The sequence below is a fragment of the Motacilla alba genome, chromosome 4A, assembly GCF_015832195.1.
Source record: "Motacilla alba alba isolate MOTALB_02 chromosome 4A, Motacilla_alba_V1.0_pri, whole genome shotgun sequence".
Classification (NCBI taxonomy): domain Eukaryota; kingdom Metazoa; phylum Chordata; class Aves; order Passeriformes; family Motacillidae; genus Motacilla; species Motacilla alba.
The window spans coordinates 4,568,047-4,595,127 of record NC_052045.1 but is presented as its reverse complement, the minus strand read 5'-3'; the positions used below and the strand labels follow the sequence as shown (position 1 = coordinate 4,595,127).

General features: G+C 49.1%; 1 protein-coding gene and 1 long non-coding RNA gene across 11 annotated transcripts in view; one reads left to right on the top strand and one right to left on the bottom strand.

The window, feature by feature from the left end:
- The window catches only part of LOC119695000, an 86,419-nt gene extending 61,416 nt beyond the window's left edge, over positions 1-25,003 (bottom strand). For 7 of the 10 annotated variants that reach the window (XR_005255024.1, XR_005255027.1, XR_005255028.1 and 4 more), the window contains exon 1: positions 24,136-25,003. This is a non-coding gene — a long non-coding RNA (uncharacterized LOC119695000). Of the gene's footprint in view, positions 1-18,864; positions 18,997-21,506; positions 23,461-24,135 lie in introns of those variants that run through there. The other 3 variants (XR_005255032.1, XR_005255025.1, XR_005255031.1) reach the window with 3 other exon arrangements.
- Positions 25,004-25,290: 287 nt separating this feature from the next.
- POU3F4 (POU class 3 homeobox 4) lies at positions 25,291-26,701 on the top strand. Its single transcript, XM_038123165.1, is given in 2 exon segments — positions 25,291-25,765; positions 25,767-26,701. Coding segments are annotated over 2 exon segments (1,116 nt in total). The 5' UTR covers positions 25,291-25,384; the 3' UTR covers positions 26,502-26,701.
- Positions 26,702-27,081: the final 380 nt, after the last annotated feature.

Genomic DNA, 27,081 nt, shown 5'->3' with positions numbered 1-27,081 from the left:
GTTTTCTTTTTGCCCTTTCCGTCGTTTTTTTAGGGATTACTTTGCACAGTTGCGTGGGCTCTGTTCACCAGGATTGCTCAGCTGTTTACAGTTCCCCTGGCTCTAAAAAGGTTTGGGGATGCAGGGTTTGGGATGCAGGTTTGGGGATGCAGGTTTGGGATGCAGGTTTGGGATGAAGGGTTTGGGATGCAGGGTTTGGGATGCAGGGTTTGGGATGAAGGGTTTGGGATGCAGGTTTGGGATGCAGGTTTGGGATGCAGGGTTTGGGATGCAGGGTTTGGGATGAAGGGTTTGGGGATGCAGGGTTTGGGATGCAGAGTTTGGGATGCAGAGTTTGGGATGAAGGTTTGGGATGCAGATTGTGGGAATCAGGGTTTGGGGATGCAAATTTTGGGAATCAGGGTTTGGGATGTAGATTTTGGGATGCAGGGCTCCAGGGCCACAGAGCTGTGTGCACATCCCAGTAATGGGGGCTGAGTAGATTTTGGGATCTTGGAGATGGAAATCATAACCAGCAACACTGCAGTAACATCTGGGTGTTATTTATGCTGACAAATCCTATGGGTTTTGTTGTTGAAACATTTCTGACCCAACACAGAATGCCTTGAGGGAAGCACAAGATCTTTTTTTCATTCGTAGCAAGTGACATTTCTAAGACAAAAATATAAACCAAACCTTTACAGTTTTTTTAATCACACCACAAATAATTTCAGATTATTTATGATTTTCCCTGGCATTTGTCACAACTCTTCAGTCTGAGATTTTGCTGGATGTGGCCCAAAGTTCATTTACTCACTCACCTCCAAGCAAGAGCTTCCTAAAAATACAGTAAATTGCAAATATGCTAAACCCCAAATTTTGCTGTAATTGCATGTGCCAGCACTAAGTCCTGCATCAATAAGAAACCCCACTGATATCAGCAGGACTTGTGACAACACAAGATTTCCCTCCCTTCAGTACAGCTCTGAAACTGGATCCTGGGGGAGCACATTCGAGTTATGTGGATTATATGTGATTAAACAGATTTGGATTAAATCACAGCACTGGTGGTCTCCTCCAGAGCACCCTGTTGGGACCACGCTGACGTGCAGCAATCCAGGTGACCTTACAGACTTTCACAACCCAACTTTTGAGTTCCCCAAACTCTGAACAGCTTCAGTGAACGGGGAAATTTTTTTTAGCTCTGCAAAGATCAGGTTGTAAAATGTAAAGAGTTAAAATCCTGCTGTCCTCAAGAAGGTTTTTCATGCTTTAAAATTATAATTTGGGTGACAGAGAAATTTTTCTTGCCGGGGAAGACAATCTCAGCCCAACTCCTTGAGCTCTGTTCCCTTCATCAGGATGGAAAACACGGCTGCCTGTGCCTTGTCCTAACATGCAGGAAAATTCAAATAAAGGAGAACAATGTCTGAATACAGAAATCCACCAAGATGCCACCAAATCCTAGCTCACCCTCCACTGCACCACTGCACTAGCTCACTTAATTTTTAAAAAATATCTCTGTGAAACCTTACATTTTACTACTACAGTCAGTCTTCATTTAACCCAAAAATAAAATCTATAATTTCTCATATAAACGTGCAGTAGGATTAACCATAAACAATAGAAACAGATTTCTTCTTCTCTAGAGGACACAGCGGAGAACAGAACTTGGTGAAATGACTCTCTACAGTAACTTCCAGCTCACCAGAGCTCAAGTTGAACTCCGAGTGCTCCACACAATTCCAGTATTCTGGAATTCTTCAATACTTCAGCAGCTTGGGAGCATCTGCCCCGAGGATGCTGATACACAGCCTCATATCTAATACGGAGAACTTTTGGCAAGTGCAGCCACAGAGGTCATGAGGGAGGGAGGAAAAAAGGCCTAACGGATATAAAAAGACCCAGGTTGCCAAATTCTGAGGGTTTGGCAGAGTAACAGAGATAAAGGAATCAGCAGCCCAGCTTTGCTGCACCGAGGCTTTCCGAGTTCCATGCAGAACCCTGTGCCTGCCTCCTTTGGATTAGGCAGCCTGGGAGTTCCTGGATCCACAGATAACATTGAAGAGAAAAAACAAGGAGAACAAGGGAAAAGTAATGGGAATACTTTTCTGAAGTTTGCTTCAAGTTATCCAGCAGCTACAAAAAAGGTTTTTAGCCTAAGATACTTTATAAAATTTTCCAAAGGCTTGGAAAGGCTTGGGGGTGGGAAGCTGTTATATAATCCCTTAACACCTCCAAGAGTTTGTGCTGCTTTCTCTCCCACGTGGACACTGTAGTAAACATTGTGCTCTGAACCTCTGGATTCACATTTGAGCTGAAGGACGTGGCTGAAGCAGCCAAGCTGTGGTGAAGCCACAGGTCTGGAAACTTCCTCCCCTTTAACATCCATCCTCTCCCACCCCGTCCTCTCCTCCACCAAGGACATTTTTAGTAAGATTGCTCTGCAGCTAATTACATTGCCATGGCATCCAAGTACCACACAGTCACGAGACCTTCTTCTTTTAACAGCCCTTGGCTTTGCAGAGAGGAGTTCATGGGGAAACATCCCTATATTTGGAGAGCTGAGGCACCGGGTCAGAGCCTTTGCCCAGCACTCTGCAAGGGAGGGACTGCCCAGTGCCAGGGTGGCCAGGGTGCCAAAGCAGCTCCATGGCCACCAACTCGCCCACCCTGTGCCCTCAGAGCTGCTCCAGGAGGCAGCTCTGGGATTCCAAGAGGAAACCTTGAGTAAATAGAGCCAAACACCAGCTCACCACGTACACTCTGCAGCCTCCAGCAGCCCTCAGAGCAGTGCCAGGCTCAGCGGTGGCCCCAGAGTCCTTTGGAGGAGCCCTGGTGCCCTGCTGTGCCCAGGCAGGGAGGTGTGGGGCAGCCTGGCCCCGGGCACAGCTCACCCTGCACATGGACAGGGGGATGCCCATGCTAAGCATCACAGCCTGTGGCTCTGTTTTCTCTGCACCAAACACATTCCTGTGGCAAACCTCAGGGAACCTGGACTTTACACAGGGCCATCCTCACCAGTCCTCTTGTCTGGGGCTGGGGTTGCAGAGTGTGTTACCCACATGGTGCTCCCTGACTCTGAGTTTCCTACAGGCAATGGTCTGAACTGAGACAGCTTGCCAGGATTTCCCTCGAGTCCTCCCTGCTGTGACCTTGCTGGGAACTTGACTTGCCCAAGACAGCTCCTCTGATCCCTTTCAGCTCTTCAAGAGCAGAGCACTGACTTGAAAATCTATTTTCCCCATGCTATTCCTCTACACAGAACCGAATTACTCTTTATTTCTAATTTCTCTCAGCAGTTTCTCTCATCTGTTTCCATTTGCTTCCTCTAACAGATTCTTTAGTCACGTCTGTGCCACTGCAAGAGTTTGGTCATGACTTACTGCAGCCTGGTGTTTATTTGCCTGTTCCTGCTATTAGATCAGATGAAGCCTGTGTGTTATCTTTGGTGTCACCACCTCTCACCACTCTGATGTTCAAATATTTCTTGCGCAGCATTTTCACCGATAATTATTTGAAAAAAAAAAAAAATATATAAATTAATATATAAAAGAACCACAACAAAACCTAGAGTGAGGGGATTAAGCCCCACTCATGGAAAGTACAGTCCCACCTCCAGGCACTCCACCAGCACAAGTTGTATGAGGGAAACAGGCTCAACCACAGCAGTTTGACAGGCTCCTAATTTATTCAATTAACAATAAACTCACAGTACTGCATCCTGAACCTGTCAGCCAGCTGAACTGAGACAACCAGCTGAATACTAAAATCTGCTCTGCCACTCAACTACCTTGGAGCTGAGGGCTGCTAAAATGGAGAGTGGACCCAAAGTAGCCACGAGAGGAGGACTTTGGCCAAAGGTTTAACTCACTAGAGGTGACAAAACTTGTTCCAACCTGTGCCAAAAACTGTGGACGTCACGTTGTCAGTCTGCTTTACAACACTCAACATGCAATACTTGCTGCGGCAGGCAGATTAATTAATAGAGATAACAGAAACAGTAGTATATAATCATAAAAGAGAGAGCAGAAACCACAAAGGACTACAGCTTCCCTATGGCACAGCAGTGATTTTTTTTTTAAGTGTCCAGTCCCTTTTCAGCAGCATTTTTAGAGGAATAGCAGTCAGCCAGATACAGCCACGGATAATCAGTGGTGGATAAAGAAAACCCTTCTCCTGACAATCAGCATCTGCACTTTAAGCTGCAGAAGAAACAGCTGCCTCGCTGTTCATTAGAGAAGGGATTTGCCAAACACCCTCCCTGGTGCTCTGTTATGCAAGGTAGTACGGTGTGTGTTCTCTCCTTCCTCAGAGATGGAGCCTAAAAGCAGCCGTATTTAGTCCTCCCATCCCCCTAAATCTTCTCCACAAAGGACACTGTCACCACCAAAGCTCTGCAACAAGGATCGTTTATATATCTGACAACCTTTAAACCCCCAAAGAAAGGCAGAGGGAAGCGGCAAAGCTCTCTGAAGAGCTCTTTGGTGGAACAAGCAGAATTATGAGCAGCAGGAGAAATATGAGTAATTAAGACAACAGTATATCTATATCTTACAGCTGACAGAGTGAAGCTGCAAGTTAGCTCTGGGCAAGATGTTAGCAGAGGAAAGAACTGAGCAGCCTGTTTCTAATGTTAGTGTTGAAAAGCCAGCCCAGGAAAAAGGCTAAAGGGACAATTTCATTAAAAAAAGGAAGTAGGTTGGATTAAGAGAGCAGTTAGATGCAGACTTGTAACATTAAAGGAGCAGGTCAACAGCTCTCTGTCACAAGACAAGCAATCATTTGGGGAATCAGCCGATGTGCCACTCTTGCTGTGCTTAAAAGAAAACGCTCTCAAATTATCTATGGGTGGCTTACAGAGAAAATTAATGCTGGGGAATTGCACCACGGCACAAAACAAAGCCCTGAGGTGCACGGAGGCTGCAGGAGAGCAAGGCACAGCAAGCCAGGATGTTTGCCACCAAACAGCCCACACCAGGGGCTGGTTTTGGGCAGCGGGCACTGACCAGAGCCAGCGTGGTGGCCAGGACACAGCTCTGGCTCCTGCCTGTCCTGCACTGACCGGGCTGAGCCAGGGCTGGAACCACCCCAGGAAGGGCTGGAGCTGCTCCCACACCACGGCCCCTCTGACAAGTGCATCCACTGGGTCCGAGTCCTGCCCCGGCCCCGGCGCTCCGCACGCTCCAGCGATTCCCAGCTGGCAGGACGGCCCTTCGTGGCTCCAGCAGCATGGTTTATGGCAGCCCCGGGGCTGTGTTTTCCATCTAGGATATATAAGTGAATTAGTGGAAAATTCGAGCTTACACAAATCACGGAGCCAATGCTCAGTTTGTCATGGCCAGGCAGCATTTTCTCCAGGCTGAATCCACGAGGTGTGGGAAGAAGCGGGGATGCATCCACGGCTGAGTTTGGAGCTGGGAAGTGCTGTCAGACGAGGGGGACACAAAAGACCAAGGGCAGCTCCTCCATCCTCACAGGTTAATTGTGTGGCACAGTCACCTGAGGCTCGCAGAGCAGGATGTGGGGAGGTTGGGAAGGAGCCTCCCTCACCTCCCAGGCTCCATCTGCACGAAGCAGGAGATGGGAATTACCCCGAGTGCAATATTTGTGCTGGAGAAACAGCAGAGGGGCTGCTCCAGGTTCCCATTATTGTAAACAAGAGCAGCATTTACCCACAGGATAAGAGCTGGAGCAAAGGCAGAGCCAAAGGGCACCAAACGAGGGTCACCAGCTGCAAGGGCTGCTGCCACCCAAGGAGAGCAGCTCCAGCCTGCAGCAGGATGGGGACAGGGGAGCCTGGCAGGTGCCAAACCTCTCGCTGTGGGTATCAAGGGATTGTCCTGATGTGTCTCTCCCAATATTTAGGATGTTCCTGCTGTGCCTTTCTTTATTTGCACCTACAAGCCCCAACATTTCTCAGGCACTTCCTTATCAACACCACCAAAACTGATTTAGATAAAAATACACCTGGAATAGAGGGCTATTCCTGACCATCCCATCACTTACTTGGTGTAAAGAGCCTGAGGTGAAGGGTTTTCTTCCTCCACACAATTCTCTGCCATTTTTTCTCCTATAAAGAAGTGAGTGGGGCTGTACAGGGAGCCCAGGCACCCATTCCTACACAAACCTGCACATTTCAAACCACAAACTCTAATGACTCCTTAAAATACACATTTATATTCAGCCCATAAATCAAAACAGAAAGTCAAATCCTGCCTGGAGAACAAAATCCTCCCGTGTAGCTCTGTTCCATATCCAAGGTGTCAGAGTGCCTGTGGATTTCTGCCTCCTGCTTCAGCCACGTCCTCACACTCATTGAGAGCACCAGAGGATGGAGCCCATAGAAACCTCACAAATTTCTCACTTTCCCAAGCATTACAATGCAGCCAAAATCAGGGAAAATGGCCTTCTGTAATTTGTTGACTTGCCAATGAGTTTATTCACCCACTCAGCCCACAGAGCAATTGGAAATGCAGGAATGGTTAATAACCCACCACAAGGCCAGGAACAGGTACCAAACTTTCTCCCTGTGCCAGGAAAAGACAACTGTGAGGCTGAAACTGCTCATCAGCTGCTCTTCCCATAAAGGTGAGCATCCTGACAATTCTTTGGGGCATATTGTTAGAAAGAGAGCTCAGAATTTCATGTTATTATCATATTATAGACAGCATTCCTTTGATAAAGGGTCAGAGATCAGGAAGACAAGAAAAATAAGGAAATAAAGCCCAGCAACAGACAGATCTTTAGCTGGCATAATTGGACACCCAAGTCCAAGGGAACTGTGTCCATTAGCAGGAGTGGGTGATCTGACCCACATGCTTTGCCACTTTTAAGTGTAAAGATTAAAACAAGGCACCTAGCAGCAGAAATGGGTTACATTCCATTTCAGAGAGGCTCGGGTTGCCTAAAATTCCGGAGAAATTTCCAGCCTGCCATCATAAAGACTTCAAGGCTGTTTACCCAAACTTCTCAATAGCTCCTTCTAAAAAAGGATGATGAGCAACCATGTTGGGTAAGACAGATTTTTAATGTAATCTGTTTATAGTTTTAGAACAATTTCCAGAATAGAACATTTTTTAAATGTCCTGAGCCTTTTGCATTCTCACTTTGATCATCTCCCATCACGTTATCGTTCAGAGCAGAACGTGATGGAGCCAGGCTAACGAAGCTGCCAGAAATGACATCAGAAAGCCAAGTGACCTGAAAAAAAAGTGCTCCATTTGAGCACCACGCTCTTCTCAAACATTTTCTTTTTTTTCTTTTTTAATACATTTTAATTAATGTTTTACTTTCACTGGATTTATGTTACTTGCGTGAAAGCTTGGAGTTGGGTGTCAGAAAAAAAAGTCCTATTGAAAACAAAAAAAGCTTTATTTGACCAAGGGAAGGCTGTAGGAGGTCCCCAGATAACAATAACTAACAATTCTTTTTGGGGTTGAACAGTTTCAGCAAGGACCACTTTCTGAGGAGGTTAACTCTAAATAATAATTGTGGATTTTCCAGCCTGTGGAAGGCAGAGATTGCTCTCTGACAGAGTTTATATTACTAACCTGATGCCAGCAGACAGCTGCAAAAATGAAGTGATATCAGTGATAAAAATATTCTTTCTCCATGCAGGCAGGAGGAATTGCATGGAAGCAAAGGGCAAATCCCAGTGGCCTCCGTGCACACCAGATCCAACACATGAAGACAGGGCCTGGCTGACGTGGCACGGCTGATCCCTGCACGTCCTGACTCACCGAGGGCTTACTTTAAATATTTTTTAACTCCTCACATCAAATTTCACAGAGATATCTTGCATTCCTTCAAAAAACTTTATCTGCACGAGATCATTTACTGCCCTTTAATTCAAGCTGTGTAAGAACTGGCAAATAACTTGGTTAAAAAATAAAATATCATAACGATGCCCCCACCCCCCGCCTTCCATCTGACGTAGAAACAGATAATTTCTAGTACTAAAAGTGATTAAATTTGGTGCATTTCCAACTTGTATTTTAACAATGCATTACCTCCTGAATTGCTGCATAAATATTAATAGACATCCTGCTATGGAACTTTTGCCCGTGGTGCCCTTGGAGAACCATAATCACGGCGAGGGGAGCAAAGGAGATGAGAGAGAGCCCTGAAGATGGAGGTTCTATCCCCAGCTTCACAGAGCCACCCCGGGTCAGGCACTTTCCGTGCAGTCTCACAGATCAGCACTATCTCAAAGCCTCGACTTTGTCTGGTAGGAGATGAAAATCCTGCAGACATTAATCTGCCCCGTGCTCGTCTGAAATGCAACCCCAAAAACCCCGCTGATGCCAACAAGAGCCGCACCGATTTTCCCCCAAATTAGCCAGATTTTATTTTTGACATAGTGAGTGCTTTTGAATCTCGTCTGCAGATGTTTGCTCCTCTAATCACCTCCAAAATGGGCGCATGGCATTTATCTACCTGCATTTCCTCCCTCTGATATAATCTCATTAAAAGTCACGGTGGCTCTGGCTGCCATTTGAAAGAGGCCAAGTGCCCACAGATCCCCTGAAGTCATGCTCAGCCTTCATGAAAATTGGCCAATTATTTAGTTCCCTAAATATGGACTTTGGGGGCTGAAATTCAGAATACCCTCTTGGAAAACCTTCCTGGTCTGCCATAAACCAGCTCTCTGAGCAGACAACACCATTGATTTTTGTCACCCCAATACAAGAACACCACTCAAAACCTTAAAATACTGGCAGTAAAAGGCACGAGGAGGAAATATTTCTGCCTGCAAACATCTACTGCCCAGCTGTGTTTTGGACACAGGTGGACTGTGCTAAGGGTTAAGTTAATTTAACTTTCACCAAGTTAGAAAGCTCTGAAAGTTTAATCACAAATGAACTCCAGTGGGCAGTTTGGTAGCTCCCAGACAAATGTTCTCATTTTTATTCTTTATAGGCACTGCTCAAATCCTCGTAAACCATATTTAAGGAGGGAGAAATTTCATGAGGGGAGGGAGCTGTTTTATATGACAGAATAAGAGAAAAAGGCAACTTACTGTTTTAAAATTTAAATCCGGCCAAATTACTAGAAATGCTGCTGGAAACAGAACGCTGAGAATTCATTATTTTGTTTCAAAGTTAGTTTATCATAAATCTGCCCTCTGACACGTAATAACTAGTAACATTTCGAAGGTTATTTGATAGTAAGTTCAACAGTGTAGGTGACTGAACATGTGAGCTGCATGATAATGAGTCCCAGGGGAAATCAGGCTTTAGGATGCAGGGTGAAGCATCCCTAGGCTTGTATTCAAATGGAAAAAACATATTCAAAAGTTTATTGTTTATCTCCTAAGAACATCAAATAATACACAGGCCTTTGAATCAAATGCATAAAGCACACTGGAGGACTATTTGCTGGGGGAAAAATGCCTGATTTGATCCAAATTCAAAAAAACTAATAGCTCGTACACTGGAATGCACAGAGTGGTTTTGATATAAAAAGTGGAGGGGAGTTTTTGGGTTTGTTCTTTTGCAGAACTGAGAGGCACAGCCAGTCAATTTGCTGCTGCAGCAGGCTCTAGGAAGGGGAGCTCGACAGCTTTAAACCCAGTTGTTCTCAAATCCTCTGCCTTTCGTACAATAGAGTCCCTTAAGTGTGACAAATACAAATTGCCCTGCTCGGCCCGAATTTCATCTCCAAAATAGGGTGGCAGTAATTGATTAATTTGTAGTGTACAAACTAATTTGGAGGCAATACTGAAAGTGAAAGGGTTTATTTCTCAGCAGGGAGGTGGGGTGCAAACACCCCGCTCTGCCAGCATGACGCAGTCCCAGCTCTCAGCTCGTTAAGCTCTTACCTAACGAATCCTGGGCTGCCTTTATCAAAGTCAGGGGTAGTTTGGGCATTGGCTGTGCTGGAAAAGCACGTGAGGCAGAACTTTTTTATTTATAAACCCTCTGCGTGGCAAACGGCAAGGGCAGGGACATTCCAAGCCCGTAACCACGCAGCCACTGGCACTCTGCCACCCCTCTGGGAGCAGGGATGGAGGGATGGGCACGGAGCACCCACCTGCTCCTGCCCTCTGGGCACCACCCAACCGCTGCAACCCACCACTGCTCACCTCAGCAGTGCTTCCATGGGGGGGAATGCTTGTGGAGCAGGCATGGTGTTTAAGGATCACTGAGTGTGGATATCTCAAGTGCTGGGTTTTCATCTCCTCAGAGGAACATCTGCCCCATTAAGAGGGATCAAACAGGACCCCTGCTGTTCAGGTGCACAGCCATACCTATCTGCCTTGGGGAATCTCAGAGGGGCTGAGGTTGGGAAGGACCTTTAGGATCATCCTTTTATAGGTACACAGTCCCCTCTGCCTCATAGGCTGCTGTTTCATAGTTTGGACATGGAGAACAAAATTAGCCTTTAATTTCAAGATACCTTTCAATAATAAAATCTATTTTTATAAACATCATTTTAGCTGGTCCTCCTTTTTTAAACTCATTGCTGAAATCGTTACATACCATGTGCTTGAACAGTGAAAAGTTACACAACATCTCTCTTACTCAACATCACCCTATCAGTCCTAACTCTTAATATTATGATTACTTTTTTCAGAGATGCAACTAGCGGAGCTTTCCTGACACGCCACAAATCCTAATTATCATCAAAATTCTAAATTCTATGTTAATGAATATCAGGGGTTGAAATGCTCTTATCTTGACAAGTTCTAAAATATCCACTGAATGTTTGTTTATTCACTTCCTATATCAGCATATATTTCTAGACCTTAACTTTGGGAAAACAACAGCATTTAAAGAAGCAAAGGCAAAGATAAATAAAACCAAGCAAACGGGCAATAACTCTGTCTAAAATGCTTTTTGCTATCTTTAAGAAGGAATTACCACGGAGGAGATGATTGGACCCTAAGCTACCACATCTCAAAGAAAACAGATTTAGATGGAGAACTTTTTTTGGTTCGTTCCTTGAAACACAATCTTACCCGCTGCCCAACTTTTCCTAATGTTTTCACATGGAAGATGCACTGAGGAAATTTGGGCTGTGTTAAAATAAGACACAAAACCAGCCCTAGAGCTGTTAAAATAAAAATTAAATAGGAACGGGCTGAACCGGATCAGCCTCAAACTTCGGCTTTGATTCCAGAAAAGAGTTAAAAATGCTCTTTGGAGCCGGAGCAAGCCCTGCCCAGTGCTGGGATATTAAAGTGTGCATAAATCAGGGGCTCATTTTCCTATCAGGCGTTAAAGCTCCCGGCTCCGTTATCGGAGGCATCCGCGGATCCACGGCGAGCGCCTCGGCTCGGGCTCCGGCCTCTGTGTGGTCTTTCAGAACTGTCGTTATCAGCTTTCTGTTTATTATTGTGCTCAGTTTAAAGGGAATTTGCCAAGTGATCCCTGGACTCCAATCTTTAGGCCTGTTGTCAGGACAAATTAATTTCTGTGGAAACCCACTGTGCCTCAGATACCATCTAGGAAATGTAGGATTAATGGAGTCCCTGTACAACACGCTTTGTAGTGTGCTGCTGGGGGAGGGGAGCGGGGCTGCCGAGGCAGAAATCACACAAATAAAGCCCCTGCACTTTGGGGGACTTTGGGGGGACTTCATCTTTTTTTACTCCATCAGCTCACGTCGGTAATATTTGAAATAAAAGCCCAGTCGTCGAAAGGAACGGGGCAACTTTTAACAAAAAGAGCAGTGAATGGAAACTCTCAGCTGCCAAAGATGAGGGACCTGAGGTCTAATTATCAATATTTTATATTTTGCCCACTCAAGCCAATCTCGTCAGTAGGAAAAACAGGATATTAAAAGAAACAGTCTCCTGTGAATCTTACTAGAAAATAATGAAACTCCACACACGATCCTTTGGAAAAGAGGTATTAAAGCTGGATTTCCTACAGGGCTGGGGCACGGCTGTGCTAGCTGACATTTGGGGCTGTTTTTAACAAGTGTGTATTATTTCATTGTTGAGAATGTTTGTCTGTTCTTGCAATGAGTAACCTTATAAAATTATTTTTCTGGGGGGCAAAAAAAGGAGTGGTTCTGTTTCTTAGTGAGAGAAGAGAAAAGAGAAGAGAAGAGAAGAGAAGAGAAGAGAAGAGAAGAGAAGAGAAGAGAAGAGAAGAGAAGAGAAGAGAAGAGAATTCCAACATGTTTTATCAATCTTTTCTCATTTTAAGGAGGATGACTCTGCCCATGGTGAGATATCCAGGTTTAATATCAAACACATTGGGAATTTTTGCCCTTATTCTTTTCTCTCCGAAGACAAACCAGTTGATAACATACAGGACAAAGACAGCAGACCCACAGGTTCACATTCTCTGTGGTTTTATATCTCGTGACTCCTCTGTGCAATCAGAGAGTTAAGTTAGCCCAAAGTGGCACAAAACCACCAATGAGATCACAAAATAAGAATAAAAATAATTTTAAAAAAAGAGCTACCTCTCCTTTCCAAACGCTGAAGCAAAATCTGACTTTCTAACACGTGGTTTCAATATTACCCTGTCAATAGCAGGGCTAATTTGGCAGCAGAGCATTTTTAGAGCACTCCTATACCTCCCAAGACTGGCAGATGCAGAGGCTGCAGCTCCTCCACCGTGGCTCTCCAGCTCACAAACACCTCCACACACACAGCTTTTCCTTCTTAGAGCACTGCAAAAACCCCTGGCTCCTGTGTGACCCCCAGTTTGGAGCAGCATTCATGGACAAGGTTTGTTTGGGGAGGTTATTTCATCAGTCATAAGCTCACTTGCATATGAGAACTGCTTTCGTTTTATTCAATATTCCAAAAGAGTGTGTTCTTCCCTAACTAAAACATTTAATCTTGAGAGACTTTTATGTGCATGTTTTTAACTATTGCAGAAATTCAATTATCTCCATAATTATGAACACAATTACCATGGAGTGTTACATGTGATTTGGTGGTAGCAGTTACATGGCACACACATACACCCGGGTTTGTGATTTCAAAACTTACAGCAATGATACTAAAAGCCAAAAATTCCCAAATATCATCCCTATTACTTGGATTGCACATATAAATGGTTTTTTAAAGGCTATTCATATTTTTTTTTCCCCTGCCCATGGCAGGGGGGTTGGAATGAGACAATCTTTAAGGTCTTTTCCAACCCAAACCATTCCAATATTCTATGATTTTGGTGATGAAAGGTTTTATTTTAGAAAGCACATTATTTGCAACCAAATAGGCTGGACTGCCAGCTGACTGAAGTCACCCAAACTGTGACAATTCACCTTCAACCTAGCCCCATTCACTTATTCCACTGCAAACTCCCAGCAAGGGCAGTAAATGGAGCCCCGGCGATTTTTGCATGGAGAGGGAAAGAGAAACTGAAATAAATTAGAAAAAAAGAAAGGAAAATACATAAGTGGGAGGATGGGGAACTCTAAAAAGTCTTCAAAACTTTGCACAGGGGCACTGCCAAGGAGCCCAGTGCCCAGCCCAGCGTGGGGGCTCCAGGTGGAGGTGGTGGCTCAGGGGCTGGATGTGCCCGGCTGTGCCAGGGGCTGCCTGGCAGGAGCCACCCACAAACCCTCCACAGGTGGCTCCGAGCTGGGGCCGTGGCCACGAGCAGGGGCTGTGGGCTGGCTCCTGCCAGGCTCAGCCTGAGCCCTCCCCTGCCTTGGAAGAGCTGAAACACGCCGGGGTTGCTGCACGCAATGAGGTGCCAGGCAGGGGCAGCCAGGGCTCTGAGGATGTTACATTTTGGGGGCTTTAGGGCTGATGTGGCTGAAAGGAAAGTTTAGGAGGACAGGCATGGTCAGGTTGTAGTCAGGGAAACAGCAAGTTCAGGATGGGCTCAGGCTGAGTACAGAAATACCTGGCTGGTGGTCACCATGCCAAAGCGCCCACCCGCCCGCTGCTGTGCCACAGCTGAGGATCTGTGGCACCTCTGGGCACAGGAATCTGCTGGCTCTTCATGGATCCTCCCTGCTCCCACCCTCATCACATCAGTTTTGTACGTGCTGCACAGCCAGGGCGTGTTCATTGCCAGGCACAGCCACCGAGGAGGACAAGGATCTTCCAGAGGCTTTGATTACTTCAGACATCACCCAAAACCATTCTGATGTCACTCGTGCAGCCTTTGGTGACACTGCACGCATCCTCTGCTCCTGTACCCCAGCCTGGCTCCCCACATTTCAGCACCACCCTGTGCAGTGATGTCAGCTCAAGGTCCAGCCCCACATGCTCCTCTAATCTGACCTAACCCCATTTCTGCTGACACAGCAACATCTGCAGAGCTCTCCACCTCACCCACCCCTTCTACCAGAGCTTTGTTCCCACCTCCAAGTGCACGGGTGGCAAAGCCTCCCTCAAACTGCATCCAGGGTTTCATCAAGAGATGCCCACGGACCCCAAACACGCAAGGAATCAACAGTCTTTTGCCATAATCACTCTTCAAGTAATTGAAAATCAGAATTACCCAAGTGGCTTCTCTACATAAAAAGTGATCTGCAACCCTCCAAATCTGAATTCCAAACATGTTTGTGTGAAACATTTGAAATACAAAATGCAGCTCCAGCTCAGTCCTTGGTGGATGTCAGGCACGGCTGGAAAACTATTGCAGGTGTTATTTTAAATGAAAAAAAAGTGAAGGGTGTAATAAGAATGGAGGTCAAAGCATTTCCAGACTTGCCAAGGGTTAGATCTCACCAACAGAGTAAAATATTTAAGCTTTAACAGAAAGCTATAAATGCAAATATATATAAAATGAAGCATAAAATAGGCTTCTTACAGAAATTCATCTCTCCTAACATGAACAGTACAAATATTTCACAACATGTCAAACCCACTGTATCTGTACATTCATGCTTTCCTCACTCCTGGCTCTACAACCACACAGAAATGTAATTTAACAGCACTGGTAACAGTTTTCCAATCTTGGGGCATGGAACCTTTATCCCAAGGACCTGGTTAATAAATGGCAATAAATGTAAACAAAAGGCAGGAGGAGGAGACAGCAGCAGAGGGCTCAAACCCAGCCCAGCTGCCCTCGCCCTCAGCCACCCCCCAAAACCACCCCAGATCCATCCCTGCAGATCGAGCTACCATGTGGCTGTTTTCTAAAACAACATCTCACTCTGCTGTGGAAGAAATTTAGTCCCAATTCCTCTTTAATATTCATATGGAACAGAGCTACATTAACACTAAGTTTTAATTTCAGAAACATTCTGACATTTACCGAGAACAGATTCCAGCCCTGGTTTCACACCAGGGTTTTTTTTTCCATTATCACTGTTATTACTGGTATTAGTATCACTGCAGAAGTGATTAAAAGGTCCTGGATGTCTCATTAAAATAGTCTGGATCTACCTCCCTCTTCAGCACCAAGATACAATCTGTTGTTTTATAAATGGGAACCATCTTCCTGGAAATTGAATTTGAAGTATTGCCTGTTCCTCTTTTCCTTGTGAAATACAGGCACTTTTTGCTGTTTGAATTGAATGTAAGAAATATTCCAAATATTTGAAGCAGAGGAAAAAATAGTTATTACTGAATGCTGAACGCTCCCCAGATCTACTCGTAAAACATGTAAATAATAAAAGAGCAGCAACAAACCAACTCCTCAAAACTCTCAGGGAGGTTGAGGAGAGAGATCCCTCATGGAAGTCAACGGTTTTGGCCCCTACATCTATTTTCAGGTGCTCATTTCAGCACAAGCTTGTGATTTTCCAAAAGGGTTGGTTTAGCTGCAATTTTGGAAAAACGCATTTTTGTTTCCCGAGATAGCCCGGCAGTTTAAGTACAAATGTTTGTGTCTCAGAGCTCTTTTCCATATCCTCCACTAAACAGGAATTCAAAGAGTCTTAGGCACAGATTAAACGTTTTCAAAAATCAATTCTAGGCTGGCACAGAAGTCAACCAGTCTGACCTCATGATTACAGACTAAACACTTCCTTGGGAAGCAAAGTGCAGAAATATTTCATGTTTCAGTGATTATTTCAGATAGCACCACCACAAATAAAAACGAGAAACCACGGCGACATTTTAAAAAGTTTATCTAGGGATAATTGCATGAGGAATTAAAAGAGGCCTCATCAGAGGTGTGGGATATTGTAGCATTAAAATCCATTGACAAAAGGGAGTGTTCAATAAACAGCTCATCCAAACTCCAAGCAAGTACTTTGGATTTCATGGAGTTTTGAGAAAAAAGAGAATCATATAACTCAGTTTCTACCTGATTTCTCTGATATTTTTACTTCTGGAACCTTAATCTCAAGATACAAAATGGCAAAGAAAGCAGCAGTGAGACATGTACTTATTCTAAAGGCTAAGGAGCTCTTCCAAACTACCTTGGGACTGATACAAAAGCTCCATATTCCTGAGGACAGAGCTCAGATTTAATGCCCAAGCACTCCTGTGCCTTGCAATTTTTATTTTCCTTCTTACCAGTGTCAATAGCAGGGTAACCCCAGAGCTTTCACATAAACGTTTGCCTTGGTTTGATGCTCTAAATGTGCTACCCAGTAATTAAATCCAGTTTGTATTTTTAAAGCGCGCACGGAGAACTGCTCCACGCTGAGCCAAACCGCCTTGCATTCGTCTCCACCATCTCTCAGTTCTGGGAAATCCATAAATTCATTTGTCAAAGGTAAAAATGCTCCAGCAAAACTCCTTCTAAATCTTTTGAAATGGTTTGTTCAAACTCTTGACATAGCGTTTTGCTCTAAACAAATTTCTAGACAACCCTGTGATTTTCCATCTCAAAATATACTGTTTCCCTGCCACGAAACTGGAACAGAGGGTCTGAGAGAAAGGAAATTATTAAGCATTCTAGTGGGTTTTTTTCCAACAAAAACTAAGATAGAGGTCAATGAATAAGTATGTGCAGGCTGGAACTTAAATCCTCTGGGGTGACTGTAGGCTAATTAATAATTAATGCCAGAGACATGGTGTTTGAAATGCAGATGTGATAACTGGAGGCCTGGCAAAGCTGTTCAGAGGAAGCAGATTTGGATGCTATGGGGAATAGGCACTCCCTTGCCGGCTGGCTCTGAAAGCAGACCTGGGTGCAAAGCAGGGCCTATGGTTTAGATTATATTCCCCTCAGCTGTTAATTACCTGAACCTACTTTGAAGTTTTTCTCTTTTTATCCTCTGCATGAAAAGAGATTGGTTCAGCCAAGGGACTTGAAAAAATGATCAAATACATGGAGTAGAGGAGGGGAATAGAACTTCAGATATAAAAAAGATAAGGAAGAAAAACACTCAGGGAAACACACAGGAACATATTAGGAAGTGCCCGAGTGTGGCTCAATGTTTCAAGCGGGTTGTGCTGCTCTAAGTTATTTCAGCCATTAAGCAGAACCCCCCCGTGTTTTAGGAATAGATTTGTTAAAAGGGATCTCTCGCTGTATGTATAGAGTTTACAGTAATTATTTGATGAAAGTACCATAGGTGATTTCCTATGCTATTTTTAATTCAATAAAGTCATTTAAACCTCCTTGTGTTTGGGGCTATTTAATGAGGTGTGCAACATTAGCAGAATCACCAATGAGCTGTTACTACAAGTATTCAGATTTTCCTAAAAAAACGCTCATTTTTTTTGCCAAGGAAGAGACGGGCACGGGGGGGGCTCCTCGCTGCCACTGCAAGGAGCGGGGGCAGGTGCCCTCAGCACCGCGGCTCCTTGGGCCTCCGGGGGGCACCTGAGGGCAGCTGAACCATTTCCACAGCCCGTGGGGAGCGGGGTGGCCCAGCAGGGCCTGGCACAGGCAGGGGTGGGGATGCAGAGGAGTGGGGATGAAGACTGGGGAAGCAGGGGTGATGGGGATGAAGACAGAGGGACACGGGGGTGATGGGGATGAAGACAGAGGGACACGGGGGTGATGGGGATGAAGGCAGCTGTAGGAATGCTGGTGGGAAGGTGCAGGTGATGGGGTGAAGCTGGGGGGAGACACAGGTGATGGGATGAAGGCAGAGGTGCTGGCACAGGTGACGGGATGAAGGCAGAGGTGCTGGCACAGGTGATGGGATGAAGGCAGGGTGTTGGCACAGGTGATGGGATGAAGGCAGGGGTGTTGGCACAGGTGACGGGATGAAGGCAGGGTGTTGGCACAGGTGACGGGATGAAGGCAGGGGTGCTGGAGATGAAGAAGAGGTGAGGATGCTGCCGCATCCTGCGGACGGACGGAAAGTGTTTGGGGTAACACAGAGGACCCCCCTGAGCGCAGAAAAACACCCCGTGACCAAAGGGGCTGTGGGGTACCTCCTGCGACACCGCTGTCCCCGCGCGGGAGCCCGCGGGCTGCCGGGGCCGGTCCCTGCGCTGCCCCGGTGCCCGGTCCCGCTGCTCGGTCCCGGTGCGGGCTCCCCGGGCGCTGCCGGGTCCCTGCCCTCGCCTCTCGCCCCGGCTCGCTTTGCACAGACAGACCGCTCCCTTTTCAAAGCGACTCCTGAGTGGCTTTTTTTGACGCTCTTCCCCGCTCGTTAGAGCCCGCCCGTTCAAAGGCGAAACTTCCCAGCAACTTCGCTAAAACCCTTTGAACCAAGGGGAAGACAGTGGTATAATAAATTTTTTTCTGGCTCTACCATTTTTTTTTCTTTATCCGTGCAGTAGGGTGAAGCAATCTCTGATGAACTCAGAGCTGGCTGTGTTCAAAAATTAATTCGAAAATGCCCGTCTACAAGGCGCAGGCGCCTCGCATTTACACCTATCACCTTGGCATCGCGGCGCAGCTTCTCCTCCTGCTGATGCGGAGAGCCCACCTCGGCCCAAAAGAAGGATTTTTATCCATTTTCCCCTTTGCCAGCACCGTCTGTCGCCGTGACGTAAGGAACACGCGGCTGTACTACAGCCTTACGCAGAGGTTACACCTGGGGGATGCTCTGGCTCCTCGGAGGGGGAATTCCCGGCGCCGCCGGGTTCTCCAGCCCTGGGACAGTTACCTGCGGATAAAGCTGCCAGGTGAAGGGATGAGTCCGTGCCCGGGCGGAAAATGCCTCGGTTTCCACCAAAACGGGCGTGGGGAGCGCCTCCGTGTCCGCCTCACGGGCGTGGGGTGGGCCGGGGAGCCACGCCTGGGGGGAGAGGGGCTTTAATGGAATCACAACAGCCACACGGCTCCCTATTAAATCCTGCTAATTTTCTAGGTGAAGGCTGTGAAGTGAATGTGAGGAAGCATTAAAAGGGAATTGAATTTGCATTCCTTATGCTACAGGCACATGTTTACATGACCTTTAAAACAGAATTAAAGCTGTATCATCAGCAGCTGTAGGCAATTCACATTACTAAGGCAATCAAATCAGAAGGCTAAACTAACTATAAAACATAAATTAAACTGATAGAGAATCATCCTAATTCACTAGGTTTACTTGCAATTTACTTATCCGCTACTAGTAATTTCTAAACAGTTTGGAGAAGAGGCGAATGGGAAATGCTGGGATGTGGCACTTGGAGAACGTGCTGTCCGAGGGGGAGAGCGGACTCTCCCGGGGTTCTCCATCAGGGGAGTGCGGGGATAACACGGGCCCCTAGAGCTCCACGAAGGGACTGCAAACTGATACCTGCATGGCTCAACCCCAGCTCTCTGGGTTGGCTCAAGCCCGCCCCGGAGTCCTTTCCTCCCTGGAGGACCCTCAGAGACGCCGTTGATTTTCTAAAATATGAAATAACTCAATATCCAATACAGCTCGCGTTGCACCGCTGCCTCCTGCCCCCTCCCCCATCCCCAGGGGGACACTTTCCAATGTCTGAAGCACGGTAAAAAAAAACCACAAGAATCGATACCACCGGTGATTTCATTAAAAGTTTGCAGAGCGCCTTTGCCCGTCTCCGCTCCGGCGCTCCCGGGCGGAGCGGGGCGGGCCCCGGGCACCCCCTGGCCCGGGCAGCCCCTACTTTGATTTATTCCCATTTATTTCTCGCAGCCCAGGGCTGTCTCCCCCGCTTTGATGGCGACTCTCCCGTGTGCGCTCCCGGTGATTTATCGCCCGCCCGCCTCCCCCTGAACTTCTCCCCCCGGGACCCCGCGCCACGGGCAGGGCACGGCGGGGAAGGGATGCTGCAGCCCCCAGAGCCTTTCACCGCCGCTCTGCTGGGCGGGGGGCAGAGAAAAAATCTGCCAGGAGGTGCCAGGGAACCGCACACGCTGGGATGGAGCGCATGGAGCTTCGGCAGGGGCTGCTGGGGATTTTTTGGGGGGGGCCACGTGAGCGAACGACACCCAGCCTGCCCCACCATCACCATCCCGCACTGCCCGAGCTCGAGTCACGAAGGGAACACCTTTTAGCAACGCAGCCTGGCCTGAAAGTTCATTTTTCTAACAGCTTTGGTTGGCGCGATCTGAAGGGAGCGGGGAGGAAACTTTGCACCGAGCCGTAAACTCACGAAAGTCTGTGAGAAAACCAAGAATTAGCAGCAGCATCTACGTATTTATAAACGTAAATCTAGGCATGACGAGGCGCTTCAAAATGCAGGAGGCGTTTCAATCCCTCTGCGAGATCAGGAGCATCGCTGGATGCTTTGCACGCCGACTGCTACAGCTGGAAAAGCGTCTAGTTAAATAAATAAATAATAAATAAATGAAAGGGGAAACACAACACACGAACCCGAACCCCACATGGAAACTGCTCGGTAAGCTAGCAAACAGCAGCGCAGGTATTTGTCATCCAAGGAACAGAGCGATTTGTCTTCAATGTCTCATTAGTCAGCAGAGGTTAACTAGCCAGCCAGTTAGTGCTCAAATCCAACCCATCCTCCTTAAAACATGTCTGAGCAGAATTCTGTCCGTTCGGGAATTGTATTTGGATTATTTCTAAAGCACAGGCGGGACGGCCTCTGGGGTGGCAGGAGCTGGGGGTGCCCGTCTCTGACCGCATCCCCCCGTTCGCTGGGAGAAGCTTCACCGGAAAATAATAATAATAATAATAATAATAAAATAACAACAACAAAACACAACCAACGACCAAAAAACCACGGGATTTCGGTCCGGGATGAAACCAGCGCGTTCTTGTCATCACGGCGGTCTGAATGGCACGGTGAGGACAGTGCCTGCGTAAAAGGGAAGGGACCGGCGTTGCTGGGGGTCCGTTAACTCCCGCCGTGACCCCCGGAGCCGCCGCGCTCCGCCCGAGCGGGGCACGGGAGCGGGGCCGCAGCCCTGCCCCGCTGCCTCGCCCCGTCCGCCCTTCCCCACCGAGCACAACGAGCCCCGGCTCGTGGATTTCATAGACGGCGAGACCGCTCCCGCAGCAAAAAAAAAATGTGAGCTTTGGAGAGACTTCCCGGAATATTTACGGTTTTTTTGTTTTTGCTCCGTCAACCAAATGTTGGAGACAAGACCTCCTAAACCCGACCCAGCTGAAAACCAGCAGTGACCTGAACATGACGGGGTAGTGCACGAATGAACGACATTTGTGGGTTTTTTACCCCGCAGCAAGTACATTTTTCAAACATCAACAACGTGGAAAAAAAGATATTAATGATAATAATAATAATAACAACAATAACAGGCGATTCGAGCAGAGGAGCAAGGAGTCGCCCAAACCGCTTCGGAAATCGCAGCAGTTAGAATACAAATACTATTTACCTTGTGATTTTTCCTGCCCGGGATTGGCTTTATTGTCCCTCCCTGGACCAGCCCAGCCGCAGCCACGCTCCCTCCGTGCCGGGCTCTTTGCTGCCGGGCTGGTGCTGGGAGAGATTTGGGGGGGGGCCGCATTCATTCGTACATTAGGGCTAGTTTAATTTGCAATCTGTCAGTCCATCTCCTGGCTGTGGCTCGGAGATGGCTGTGTGGCTCTCTCCCTCCTCTCTCCCTGCACAGCATTTACTCACGTTCAAGAGCAGCCAACAGAGACCAAAAAAAAAAAAAAAAAAAAAAAAAAAAAAAAAAAGAACTAATTGAGCTTGTGTCGGTATTGGCTAATTTCTGCTAATACTCTGTAAATTCCTTTTTGCTTCCTAAGCTTCCCCCACGCTGGTTAGGTGTTCCCAAAGCCTCTCCGGAGCTCCAGGAGCCGCTTTCTCAGCGCTGATGGGCGGCTGGGCTTCAGCAGGAGCCCCAGCGCCTGGATGTACACAATGCAAACCTTAACTCCTGGCTCCAGAAACGGTTAAATTGCCCTTTCCCAGCCCCCACCCCCCTTATGATTGACTCTGTTTTTAAATTTGCACTTGTTCCCACCAAGCGCAATCTAACTCGTCCTGTCTCTAAAGTGAACTTGTGTTGAAGGTGAAGTTTTCAATATAGAGGTCACGACACCGAGGCACAGCTTACCGCTCCGAGCTTCATGCTGTATTAAACACAATCAAAACGAACCCCTTTTAGACCCTTTTTTTTTTTTTCCCTTCCCTCTCTCTCCTTCTCCTCCCGCGGATGAACAATGAGAGGAGTGGGGAGGAAAAAAAAAATAAAAATCTGTTAACTAGAATAAAATCAGCTCTGTCGCGATAAAAACCGCGTTGGTGGGTTCAGGTCCCAACCTCGAGCCGGTGGGCAACGAGCGCATCCCGAGAGGAGTCCCGAAAGGAGCTGGAGAGGGGACAGCCAGCCCTGCCCCACGCGGGGGTGACACCGCCGCCGCCACCGAGGGGACGGCCACGGCCGAGGCAGCAGCCGGTGACCCCGGAGAGCCCCGGTGCCGCCTGTGCCAGGGGCACCCGACACAATCGCGGCTCCCGCACTTCAAAGCGGGGCGCTCTCTATAGCGACTTCTCGCTGCCCCAGGACGGTGGCTGCCTCCAGCTATTGTGCGAGCTTTTTCACGCCAAAGATTTAGCAGAAAAAATAGATATTAAAGCGAGTTATTTGCTGAGGAAACGCGGGTCCCTCCGGGGCGGGGGCACCCAGAGCCAAAGGGCTTCAGCGCACAGTCCGAACCCAAAAACTTTTTTTAATATTTTTTTTTAATTAAAAAAAAAAAAAAAAACTTTATTGGGTTTCGGTCTATGAAAAATAAGTTACAAATTCTTGCAACAGTAGCTTTGCATGTACTTATTTTTCTCCCATGTCCAGACGGGGTCGGCTATTGAATAAGGCTCTTTTATTCTGCATGGGGCAGGGGATTTGTGGCCATGGTCCCCCTTTTATTCCTCTCTCTATGGAAACCCAGATCATGGGGAGAAAAATGCGAGGCTGAATAAAGAAAAGCAGCAGAAAGGACCGCTTGAGAGCGGCATCTGTTACACTTGGGAAGTTAGACTGACAGGAAAGAGCTAAAGAAACCCTCTCCAGCAGATTAGTTAGAACAGCAAGAAGATTTAACTATATGCAGATAAAAACACTATAAAATCCACCATACTCTGCTATAGGCGAGGTGAGAGCCGCCTCGGCAGGAGCAGAGCCGGGCTCTGCCTTAGCTACATTTGCAGCAAAGATTAAAATGGGACGTTCGGGGTTTTATTTCCCTGCCAGAGACTCTGCCTTAATTAAACGGCGGATCTGAACATCTATTTTCACGGGCAATGGGATTTGAAAAATTGTTTCGGAAGTTAAAGTGCAAATTAATTTTAAATAATTTAGTTACGTTTTTATACAGTGCGGATTTGATGTTGTTGGGGGGGGGGGTGTTGGTGGTTTATTTTTTTCTTTTCTTTTTTTTCCTCCGCGGGCTGCGGTGATGTTTATTTCGAGGAGTTTGTGAAGGCGGAGAGTGGGAAAAAAAAAAAAAAAAGGAAAGAAGAGGGGGGAAGAAAAAAAAAAAAAAAAAAAGGAAAGGGGAAAAAATAAAAAGGAAACGCTAAAAACACCAACGAGGAAGAGGCTGCTGCTGTATCTCCCCTGCCCGCCCCCGCGGCTCGGCCGCGGAGCTGCGCGCCCCGCACCGCCCGCACCGCCCCGCGCCGGGACCGCGGCTCCAGCGGGGACATTCCCGGCTCCCGGGCCTCCCGCTGACCCCCCCGCACGCCTCCCCCCGCCGCCACCCGCAAACTTCACTCTTCCATGTACTTTTCCTTATTTCTGATTTATTTTCCGAGCCGCCCCCCCCCCGCCCCGGCCGCACCCCCGCGGGCGCGCAGCGCTGCGCTCGCCCGGCGGGGACCCGCAGAGTCGCCGATATATCGCGATTTGCCCCAGCCCGCTGCGCTCCTCACCGCCCAGCCCTGCCTCTACCCCTCTCACACACGCTGCCCCGGCGAGAAATTATTGTGATTATTATTATTATAATGAGGAAAGCGATGGGACCCGGCTCGGAAGGAACCAGAGGAGCGCTCACCTTATTTAGATCTATTTTCTCATTTTCTTGAATTTTCTTCAGATCTGTCTTCTCAGAGAAACTAATGCCTTAATGACTTTCTGGTAGCTGCAAGCCTTCTTTTATTTCTGCTAAATATATGAAAATGTATGCAAATTTAAATCAAGCTTAACCTAGGAGCTCTTGCAATATATTTAATGGAATTTCAAACCAATAAGGGGACTCTGATGCAGTCTTCTGGAAGTGCAAATATAATTACGCAGCTCGGTTACCTCCAAAACGATGCAGGAAAGGTCATTTTGGAACTCGGCAGCGGCCCGGGGGTCCCGGGGCTGCGCCTCCGCCCGCCCCGCCGGGGCTCCGCGGCTGCGGAGCTCTGCCCGCCGGGCCCGGGCGAGCCGGGGGGCTCCGAGCTCCCCCCGCTCCTCCCGCGGGGGGGTCCCGGGGACCGCACGCGATTTCCCCCCATTCTTTTCCCTTTTCTCACTTTTTTCCCCCCGTTTTCCTGCCTTTTTCCCGGTTTCGCCGCGCAGCCCGCCTGCCAGGCGCGCAGCGCACCGCGCTGCCAACTTTGAGGAGCATCCACCGGGATTTACCGGCGGCGAGGCCGGGAAGCTCCTTTTTTGGGGGCTGTTTTTTATTATTTGGGGCTTTTCTCCATTTTTTTGGTTTTTTGTTTTTTTCCTGCCGACCGAGCGCGGCAGCGCCGCACGGCCCGGGGCAGGCGGGGACGCGCGGCTCGGGGCAGCCGCACCGGGGGGGAGGAGCGGAGCGGAGCGGGCGCCGCGCACCCGGAGCGCGCCCGGACCGGCGGGCGGCGGCAGCGCCGGGGTGGTCCCGCGGGGCTGCCGCCGGGGCGCCGCCGTTTAACCTCTGCCCGCCGCTAATCGCTCCCCATTTAAGCCGTGCCCCCCGCGCCCCCCCCCGTGCCCAGGCGCTCCCCGTTCGAGCCGAGCCCCCCCGCGGGCCGCGCCGCTCGCCGCCCGGCGCGGAAGGAGTTAAGCGGCGGGGCCGCCTCGCGCCCGGCCCCCGGTGCCGGCGGAGTGATTCACTTCCTGCCTCGCGCCCGCGCGGCCCCGCGGCCCCCGCCCCGCAGCGGCCCGCCCCGCCCCCGCGCCGCGCCCATTGGTCGGCTCGGCCGGCGGCGCGGCCCCATTGGCCGGCGCGGGTGCCAGTCGCGGCGCGGCCGCCGCCGGGCCGCCGTGCCGGTGGATGTCAAAGGCTGGCGCGGCGGCGGCGGCACAGTATAACTCGTGGGGCTGCCGCGGCCATGGCCACAGCCGCCTCCAACCCCTACGGCCTGCTGGGCGCCGGCGCGCTCGCCCACGCCGAGGGCGCGGGCATGCAGCAGGGCAGCCCGTTCCGCAGCCCGCAGAAGCTGCTGCAGAGCGAGTACCTGCAGGGCGTCCCCGGCAATGGGCACCCGCTGGGGCATCACTGGGTGACCAGCCTGAGCGACGGCGCGCCCTGGCCCGCGGCGCTGGCGGGCGGCCCGCTGGAGCAGCCCGACGTGAAGCCGGGCCGCGAGGACCTGCAGCTGGGCGCCATCATCCACCACCGCTCGCCCCACGTCTCCCACCACTCGCCCCACGCCAACCACCCCAGCGCCTGGGGCGCCAGCCCGGCGCACAGCGCCTCGCTGGCCGCCCCCCCCCGCCGCCGCCGCCGCCGCCGCCGGGCAGCCCCTGAGCGTGTACTCGCAGGGCGGGTTCGCGGTGGGCGGCATGCTGGAGCACGGCGGGCTCACCCCGCCGCCCGCCGCCGCCGCCGGCCAGGGCTTGCACCCGGGGCTGCGCGGAGAGGCCGGCGGCGAGCACGGCGAGCTGGGCGGCCACCACTGCCAGGACCACTCGGACGAGGAGACGCCGACCTCGGACGAGCTGGAGCAGTTCGCCAAGCAGTTCAAGCAGCGCCGCATCAAGCTGGGCTTTACCCAGGCCGACGTGGGGCTGGCGCTGGGCACCCTGTACGGCAACGTCTTCTCGCAGACCACCATCTGCCGCTTCGAGGCCCTGCAGCTCAGCTTCAAGAACATGTGCAAGCTGAAGCCGCTGCTGAACAAGTGGCTGGAGGAGGCCGACTCCTCCACCGGCAGCCCCACGAGCATCGACAAGATCGCGGCGCAGGGGAGGAAGAGGAAGAAGCGGACCTCCATCGAGGTGAGTGTCAAGGGCGTGCTGGAGACGCACTTCCTCAAGTGCCCCAAGCCGGCCGCCCAGGAGATCTCCTCGCTGGCGGACAGCCTGCAGCTGGAGAAGGAGGTGGTGCGGGTCTGGTTCTGCAACCGGCGGCAGAAGGAGAAGCGCATGACCCCTCCGGGCGAGCAGCCGCAGCACGACGTGTACTCGCACGGCGTGAAAACGGACACGGCCTGCCACGACCTCTGACCGCGGGCTGCATCCCGGGACTGCCCGCTATGGGCTTTAACTTATGCTTTCGGGAGACGCGGCGAGGGGGTCCCCGCCCGCCGCCGCCTCGGCAATATTTTTTTTTTTCCTCTCTCCGACCTTTCCGCTGGTCACACACGGTGTTTACTCGCAGACGAGGTTTGTTTTCGGTCTCCGCTAGGACGAAGGGAAAAAAAAAAAAAAAAACAAACAAAAAAAAGACACACACACACAAAAAAAAAAAAAAAAAATCCACCAACCCCACCGCAAAACAGAACCCAAACAAAAAGGAAGAAAAAAAAACGGAAAAAAATGGAAAACCCACGGAAAAATAGAAAATAAAAAAAAAAGAACGAAAAAACGACAGAAAAGGAAAGACAGATGTGTGCCTATGAATAACCTTCCAGCGCCTTGGTTATATCAGCTGTATTTCAGGTGAATCTGTTTTACAATAGACTAGTTTTGCATTTTTAAAGACTTATATAGCGTTTTTAAATGTCTGAGGTGTTTTACTACAAACTGTACACAATATTTGTGACCTAATTTGTATCGAATTGAGCAGTCCAAACGTTCCTCCCTT